Source organism: Benincasa hispida, chromosome 12 (genome assembly GCF_027475165.1).
Source record: "Benincasa hispida cultivar pf3 chromosome 12, pf3_genome.v1.1, whole genome shotgun sequence".
Taxonomy (NCBI): domain Eukaryota; kingdom Viridiplantae; phylum Streptophyta; class Magnoliopsida; order Cucurbitales; family Cucurbitaceae; genus Benincasa; species Benincasa hispida.
Genome location: NC_143489.1, coordinates 42,614,715 through 42,623,986, shown reverse-complemented (window position 1 = coordinate 42,623,986; position 9,272 = coordinate 42,614,715). Strand labels below are relative to the sequence as shown.

Sequence of the window (9,272 nt, the reverse complement as noted above, 5' to 3'; positions counted from 1 at the left end):
GCCGCCGCGGAGTAGAAGAACTTGAGAAAGTCCATTCTTCTCCATTCATCGCAGAGCATAATAGATCCATCATCTCAGATCAACAGAAAGCACAAAACTGCTGCGGATGATCATCTTCTTTCTCCATTCATCTCTTCACTTTATTCTTATTTTTATATTTTTTTTTTGCAATGCCTTTCTTAACCTTGAAATAGACTATTTTCATTTATTTAATACATATCACGATTTCTATCACTTCATTCTCTCTTCCTTCCATTTTTATTTATTTTTCCATGAGTTAATCCCCAATCCGGTGAGCTTAATGATAAGCGAAATTTTATTTGACTTAGTGTGAACTTAAATCTAACTCTTGATTCCATCTAACTAATCGAATGAAGTGGTAATAATTAATTACTCGAAAGAGTAAGTGATTGCAGATCTCACCAAATCAAGTAAGTAGTGTATTTAGAGAAAAATACAACCTTATATTTCAAATAACCTAAACATGCATCGGAGAAATATGATTTATGTGGCTAACCACCGAAAAGTGGAGTCTTTAAAGGTTATGGACATGAATGGAGCTTGTTATTAAGTTCAAAGGATTGAAAGATACTCCCCTCAACTCCATCTTCTTATACATCTCTCTTAATCATAGTTATGTTGTGCATTTGACCATCCCTCGTCACTGGATCCATATTTTTATTGTTGTTTGCTTTATATTCATTCTTTACAGCACAAAAATCACTCCACTATATTTTGATAACCCATCCGTGAGTTTGATAAAGAACCATAATTGAATTCTGTTTTATTTAATTAATCCCCGTGTTCGACCTTAGTCCTCATCGAGACTACCACTTATTTGTTGGTATTGACAATCAACAAGCGGAAGCAATTAGGATCTCAAACACTCTAATTACATCAATTTTAGCAATCAAGCATGCATGGTCATTAGCATAGAAGTAGGGTTTCTGAAAAATACCTTTGAAGAACTCCTCAATTTCTTCAAAATTCAGCTTGATCTCTTCTCCAAAAGCTTGTAAACCACCACTTGATCTTTCTTACTATTCTCTAGGACCTTAGATTGGATGATGAAATCCAAAATTAGCTTCAATTTTTTAGGAAATTTTTGGAGAAGCACTGCCTTGGTGTTTTTAAACATGAGAGATAACCACTCTCTTAAAATTCAGATTGCATGATCTCTTTTTTTTTTCAGTAAATTCACTTGCCTTTATTCAAAAACAGCATGCAATTCCATTTGATGTAAAAATAACATAAGCTTTAACTATTTGGGTGGAGAATTAGGTGTTATAAATTGGATAAATCCACTAATGGATTTACTTCAATTAAAAAATAATTTTCTTATAAAATCATTTTTTCTTTTTAAAGAATTTTTTTTTCATAAATTAATTCTTTTAATTAATTTAAATAAAATTATTTAATATTAATTTTAAATAAAATTAATTCAAGTAATTAATTTTCAATAAAATTAAATTTAAACAATTAATATATTAAATTAGTGAAACACCTATCACAAACATGAATCCCTATTCATGTCATTAGTATTTAAATCATATTTAAATATTTTACAGTTCTCCAACTTCGTCTAATTCAATAATTAAACGTTTAATTATATCGTATATAATTAATAATTCTCTTAAAACGAATTTGAACATTTCAAATATTCTTAACACATTATTCTAAGGTTTGGTCCGTTTATGAGCTAGTAGGGGACCTAGTGGATCTACAGATCATGAGCTCCAATGATCCGAGATTAATTGACTAAACTCTTTTAACTGAATTAATCAACATTCATTAATTACTAAGTCATTCCACTAAATCCCAGTAGCTCTCATTGTAGATATATTTCTGTCCACTTGATTTAATCATGATTAATAAGGATCTCGATCCTTCACAGATTCTTCGTATTAACAGTTGGATCAATATTACTGTTTTATCCCTGTAATACATCTTGCTTCTTAAGTCTCCACTAATTCACTAATGAACTGAGTCCCTCCCAGTCATAGGGAGGGTAGAACCCTTGTTCAATACTAGGAGTCAATACTTAAGGGAACAACCTAATCCCTTGCTAATTAAGTAAATAGTGAAAACCAAAAAATCTGCAATAAGAAATCAGTTAAAGCGGATATGAACAAGTCAATGGTACACAGAGAAAGCATCTATCGACTTATCACATTATTGTTATTAAACTCAACTACTAGCCTAACTATGACAACAAGGCTATATTGCAACAATTTTGTAATATGATGGATGATTATTTAAATAAAAAATAGATAAAAGAAGAAGAAAGTTAGAGATCACCCAAGGCAAGAATGGCTGCTAAACATAAAGTATCAACATTAGAAACTTGATAGATGCATATAAGCAATATATACAAGTTTGGTTCATCAATCAATTCCAAACCTTTACTTATTGATATTGGTTTCATATACTGCGACATCTCAAATTTTTAGGTAATTTTAATTTAGTTATCTTAAATTATTTAGGTTATATTTTGAGTATTGTGATTAAAATTGAATTATTAGATTAAGATGATTCAATTTAGATTACAAGTGGTAAAAGATTTATAAATTTGAATTTAATTTAGTTAAAAGATTTGGAAGTTAAATTTTACTTGAGGAAAGTTGAATAAAATATTTTGGAGATTTAAGATTTGTGGACAGAAGATTTGAATTTGGAGAAAAGTAACTTGATATAAATATAGATGTGTCTACATATATTTGGAAGTCAAATAGGGTTTGACTACATCATTTTTTTTTTTTTAAATATACATATATATGTGTAAGAGGGTCAGGTTTAAAGTAAAGAAAAGGGGAAAATAAAAATTTAGGGGTTGTTTGGTAACTTTAGGAGAGTTGAGTTGGGTGGACCAAAAAAGTTCACCAAATAAAATTTGTGGATTTAATAACTCACAGTTTTACTCCCTCTCAACACCCTCTAAATTAGTGCATTTTCTCTAACTCTCCTTTTTAGCTCCCTCATTACTCTTCTATGCCGTTTCTCTCTCTCACTCTCCCATCTCTTCACATTACTCCCGTTCTTATCTATTTTTTTTTTTGTTTAAATTTAAACATTTTTGGAGTTTCTATGGGTTTGGATCAGTCTTCTCCCCATGTTTTTTTGCTCCTTGCAGGTTCGATTTACCCACGATCTTCTAATGTAGGTTTAACTGCATATGCAGCGTTTGGCCCATTTAATTGCATGTTAGATCTATAGGTTTTTTTTCAATGGATTTTTGGATTTAGATTTTTCGGGTATGTTTGTAGGTTTTTCATTGAAGTTTTGGGTTTCAATTTTCTGACAATATGTTAGATCTGTAGGGTTTTTTCATTAGATTTTTTTGGTTCCAATCTTCTGAGTATGTTAGCTTTGTAGGGATTTTGTCATTGGATTTTTGGGTTTCAATTTTCTGTGTAGGTTAGTTCTATAGGCTTTTTGTGGAATTTTTGGATTTCCTGAATATGTTAAAGAGAAGAAGGGAGACCCAACCGTGCAGCCCCCGCAGATCTCTCCTCTCTCATTTACATAAACCCACGCTGCTAGCCTTATTTCGCCACCAGTTGCCAGTTGTCGATGCTTCAGTCGCTCATCCATCGCATTTCTACCGTCGATCGTCCAGCCACCGGTAAGTGTTCTCTCTCTCTCTCTCCCCTTCAAGCTATCAATCTCGCTCTCTCTCTTCTAATCATGGAGTTTCTTTTATTCCTTCCCTTATTCAGTCGGTCGCCACTACCAGTAGTTCAACACCACCGCCCTTGCCCATTCAAACTGCTGGAAGATTCTGTTAGCTTCGCCGGAATCTTGGATTTTTGTAAGATTTTCGTTATTTTGGTAAGTTTTTGTGGGTTTTTCTTGTAGTTGTTGAAAACTCATTGAGATTTCATATAAGTTTTGGCTTAGCCATAATGTGTTGATATTAAATTTGAGTTTTGGAGGTATTAGCATGTTGTCCATCGAGTGTCGAAGTTCGTTCTTGGTGACTTTTTTGTTTGAATTATTAAAAAAAGTTTGGAATCAATTAGATCAGACTACATTTGGTACATTGTTCTTGAAGACATGAGTTTTATGTTTGGTTTAGGACCTAAAATCTAAATTAATAATATTGAGAAGCATGATGTGAATAGAGCACGTTTATGAGCATGATGATATTAGCATGTGACTGATATGGATATGTGTAGCGCCCTGAGATATGTTCTATGTTTTATATAGTGGAATTTAGTGAAAGCATGTTATATGTATGTTAAGTAGTGATGATTTTCTCTATTAACACTACTATGTTAGGAAATCAACGGGTTTCCTACTATGTTATCGGGTGCCGATGGATTCTTTACTATGTTACCAAGTGTTGATGGGTTCCTACTATGTTTGTGTGCCTTCTGGCCACAAGACGTTTGTTAGAATTAGTTAAATCGTTCAGTAGATGACCATTCAGGATTAGTTAATGTATGCATGTCCCACTAGTATACATTTAGTGGACATAAATGCATAGTTGATCCTACTAGTGGGATTACTTATTATGCATAGTATTATTATGCTCACCCTTTATTATGATATGTTTTTTAGGTAAGGGGTAAGGAAAGACGAGCAAATGACAAGAAGAATCCGTAACCGTACCATTGGGACTATTAGATGCTTCTGCTCATGTTTTCATGTTTGAAATGATAATCTTAATGTTTGAACCTAGAGTTCTAGAATTTTCACTTTTAAACTCTTTATGAAAATTTCCGAGTTTTGTTTTTATGATTTTAAGGGTACCCCAAACTAAGATTTTATGTTATTTGATCGTTTATTTTGTTTACTTGATAAAATGTTTTTTATTCTTTTTGCTTAAGTTGTAAAAGAGTTTACTTTCAAATTTATGCATGCATAACGTAATGGGCGTTAGTAGTCTTAGAGAGTTGGGTCATTACATATACTTACTTCATTGACCAAAGTTCATCTCTAAGTATTTGAAATGAGGGGGGAAAAAGGCAGAATCTTACATCTAAGTAATGGCCCTGTTACTGAGTTTATGAGAAGCGGAGATCCGTTCATAGTCTCACTGGTGAGGAAACGTGAAAAAAGGTTTTTCAAAGGTACTCGCACTATTTCCATTTTCTCTCTGTAATTTACAGTAGAAAGCATGCTTAGATTTGTAGATGTTTATCTTGTTTCTACTATCCTCTATTTTGCAAGTTCTGTAAAACGAAAAAACTAAGACACAAATGCATTCACATGGTTCTAATATGGGAATTCCAATCCCTTTACCTTAAACCACAATAGTCAAATCTATATTTTGGTAGGGATGTGAAAATTACTTACCTAGTCTCACCACCCATGTCTTCCTAGATCTGAGCTCTAACGTGCGCGCGTTGCTCCCTCTTTCCTTCACCAATCATGACCGACTGTGCCAAGCCGCCACACATCATCACCACTCCTCCAGGCCCAGCTGGCACTGCTCATTCCGTCTGTCGCCTTCAGCCGATTCTCACCGCCGTTCATCAACTCCTCACGTCTCTGTGTGTCTCCGTTGTCGGTTCGCCTTTTGCAAGCCACTACCACCGCCGTTTACTGCCAAGAACTACCATATTTTGTCGAATCTTGCTTTTGGGTAAGTGTTGGTTTATTTTGGGCAATATTTAGGTACTTATTTGAAGATTTTGGGTGTCGCTTTGTTTTGGAATCAATTTGGTTAAACCCCATCGTGTTTGGACTTTCAGAATAAAGATTTTGAAGATTTTGGGATGTTGCTCATCAAGGAAGAGACCAATTTCCGGCAGAAAATTATTAAAGTTTGGTAAGTTTTGGGTTAATAGTTGGTCAGTTAACTTTGATTATGAGTAAATGTGGAAAATTAAGTTATTAATTTTGGATTTAATTTATATTCAGGTTGGCCAATTGACTTGAGTTTTGGAATTTGTTTTGGACCAAGCCACAACTTTGGTAAGTTAAATTGAGGACATTTAGATTAATTTTGTTAATTTAATTTAGACCTCAAAGGATAAGTTTTTGGATTTATTTTTTTTGGGTCATTGGTGCTAAATTAATATTTGTAACTTATGTATATGGTGGATTCAAGTCTTCCAAAAATTTTAAGAAGATTAATTACATGGACTATTTTTGTGACCAAACTTGAGGTAAGTAATCGTACTACTGGAACCACCTTTATGTCAAACGATAAATTTAAAAATGATTTGAGGATTTTAAGACTGTTTGCATCGAGATGCATGAGGATAAATAAGTTGGTCTTGATTATGTTTTAAAGCAAGTTATGAGTGCAAGCATGAATTAAATTTTTATATGATTTCCTAGAAGAACATTGAGCATGATGATATGTATTTGCATGATTGTGGGACTTTATTTTATGATGCATGTTATGTATGGTAGTGATAATTACCTTCTACCCATAGTCAGATTACCACCAGAGATTTGTGTTTCCTTTCAGATTCACCAGAGGTGATGATTTTCTTTAGGATTTCACCAGAGTTTTGTGTTTCCTTCGGGATTCACCAAAGATTTGTGGGTACATCTCACTTATGGTAGGGCAGTTCAACTAACAACTTGATGGTCAACCCGTAGAAAGTAAAGATTTATGAGTCCCACTAGAGATTTGTTGGGTTGATGTCCTAAATCTCGTAGGGTTCTGTAGTTTGTAAACACATGTATGAACAAACATTTGTAATGTAATAATATGAGATATTTTCTTCACTACTGTCTATGAAATATGAGATTTTTTATTTGCATTAACTACCAACCAATATACTAAGATCCCTGGTTGTCGTTGTAACTTAAGTATGTATGTGGAGACATACAAGTGGATTATGCCTTAAGTGATAACCTAAATGGTATGTAGTATATGGATAAAGGAGGGAAACCTTATTCTGGTGACACTACGAATACGACCCGCTTTGTAAATGTTACAAGTGTTGTAAAGTACTACAGATTGTCTGATCCTGATTATTCATGTGGAGACATGCGAGCGAGGGTGTCCTATACAAAGAAGTTTGTATAAGACCGGATCACAAAATGTTTAGTCTCGTTATATAACGTCATTCATGACAGAGACTTTCATTTCACTAGGATGACCATGGGTAACATGACCTTAATCTTGAGTGAGTTGGGAATTCCTGCCTATGAAGATGAGCCTTTGATTTGCATGGGTGTGAGTGGCCAGATTGCCAACTCAAACCTACCACTTTGGGGATTCGTCTGATTGAGGAGCTGGGAACTCAGCTACACAAGATGGAATTCACTCCTTCCCCAAAGTAGGGGTAGATAGACTACTCTCTTAAGGGCTAATTTTGAGGCTTGAACGATGTGGCGCTACACACTTTCTCATAGCCCGAGAGGTGTTCACTCAAAGTAGGACTATGATGTATTGTTCATTAAAGGGATCAATGGTACTTAAGGAGTTAGATGTAACTACAAGGGAAAAACGGTAAATTGACCCAGTTGTACTTACGAGCGATCTATGAAGGGTTATTGTATTGTTGATTGGTTATATCCAATGGACACAAAAATATATCTATATTGAGAAGAGTGCAGCTGTCAGTCTTTAGTAGAGTGTCCGACAGTTAACGAATGGTGGATTTCGTAATTAAAGAGTTTAGTCAGTTATTTACGTACTGTTGGAGCTTCAAGCTACAGGCCATGAGATTCCGTTGGTAGCTCAATGGATTCAAGTTGAGAATCAGTTTTTGGGTTAGTTTGAAGTGTTCAAATTAACAATAGAGAATTTGATTATATGTGATATAATTAAATTGGTTCAATTATATGTGATATAATTGATATGATGTATGAGATACATAAATTGGAAGAATTGATATAAATATGATTATTAAATAACGGAGAAAGGAACTATGGTTTAAATATTACATATGATGTGATATTTAAAATATAGGTTATAAATATAGTATAATAAATTAGTTATTATATTTATTTATAATTAAAAAATTATATGATAATTGTGGTTGGTTATTTTCTCCATTAACCGTGAATGTGAGAGGTTATTTTCAGTTTTGAATAATTGAAGGATAAAATGAAAATTGTTTTCATTTTGTTTAAAAATCGCTTCATTTGTTGCATTACTCATCGTTTACTCACGAGAGACTACACGATAGGCCTCACAAGAGACTAAGTGATAGAGCGACACTTACTAAACGATCATGTAAACAATCTAACGATAGAGCAACACTTCCTAAATGATCTAACGTGATTTACTAAACGATCGTGTACTAGCAAGATTTACTAAACGATCAAGCACTCTCAGTCTATAGGATAGACAGAACCTTCTCCCATTTGCTTGATCGTGTAGTACGATCGTTTCCTTCCTCCATTCCTTTACCAAATTCGCACAGAACCCACACCTCCTAGATGCTCACTCCGAGAATACCAAGGTTACCGAGTGGTAGTGTCGAGGGCTTGCTGTTCAAGGAGAAGACTATTCGTGATTACTAGACGATTGGCTAGCTGATCTGAATGATAGCGAGAGGTTGTTGTCCAATTCTTTACGAGAACGAGAGATTGATAGAAGAAGTATGTCTCTCATTCCCTTTTTTATTTGATTACTAAAGCATGATGTAATTTTTTCTAAGTTGCATAACTGTTTTGTATGTTTGTGAATGCGTTCAATTCTTTCGCAATGGGCTTGGAAAGATCTTGCTTCTGCTCATTGGATCTCTTGAATAAGAGTTCCTTCAAGAGTGACATCTAGATGACACAGATTCTTAGCTTGACCCCGATTGTGGGGTTACTTACTAAGTATATTATACTCACTCTTTCTCATATTTCTTTTTTAGGTATAGATAAGAACACGTCCGACAATGACAAGTGGAATACATGATCGAGCCACTGGGACCAGTCATATTCTTCCGCTTATATTTGTAGGATTTTATATTTCAAATTTTCTAATACCGATGTTTGAATTTGAAGTTTTTTTAATTGTGCTTTTAAACTTTTTAAGAGGTTTTTTTTTTTAGTTTTGTTTTATGGGTTTAAGGGTACCTAGTTAAATGAATTTCAGTTTTTTGTTTTTAAATAAAGTTAAGTATTTTATGATATTAGTTGGTTTTACTCAGTCATGAAAAGATGTCAATTTGAATTGTATGCTTGCATGTTTATAGTAACGGCCTAGTTGGTTCCTAGGGAGCCAGATGTTATAATTTCCAATCTACAATTCCATTTCCATCGAGAAAAACACCAACTTCCTAAAGGTCTAAACAACAAACACAATGTCTAAATGTGATTAGGTGTCACAACATAGTTCAAAAACCTTAACTAACACTGAGAGATTGTTT

The 9,272-nt window shown here is 33.8% G+C and overlaps 1 protein-coding gene across 5 annotated transcripts; it reads left to right on the top strand.

Annotated features, from left to right (window-relative positions):
* Positions 1-2,912: 2,912 nt before the first annotated feature.
* LOC120092864 (uncharacterized) lies at positions 2,913-9,033 on the top strand. 5 transcript variants are annotated; one of them, XM_090307849.1, is made up of 8 exons: positions 2,913-3,130; positions 3,420-3,622; positions 3,717-3,828; positions 4,561-5,072; positions 5,326-5,587; positions 5,697-5,773; positions 5,866-5,919; positions 8,775-9,033. In XM_090307849.1, exons 4-8 carry the CDS (start codon positions 4,952-4,954, stop codon positions 8,816-8,818), a joined length of 558 nt encoding a protein of 185 aa, XP_090163975.1. In that variant the 5' UTR covers positions 2,913-3,130; positions 3,420-3,622; positions 3,717-3,828; positions 4,561-4,951; the 3' UTR covers positions 8,819-9,033. The 5 variants fall into 5 exon arrangements, with proteins under 5 accessions (XP_090163975.1, XP_038907026.1, XP_038907027.1 ...); XM_039051098.2 differs by lacking the exon at positions 8,775-9,033 and adding an exon at positions 6,422-6,684 and having other exon boundaries at positions 2,914-3,130; XM_039051099.2 differs by lacking the exon at positions 8,775-9,033 and adding an exon at positions 6,422-6,684 and having other exon boundaries at positions 2,914-3,130; positions 3,415-3,622.
* The last annotated feature ends 239 nt before the right edge of the window (positions 9,034-9,272 follow it).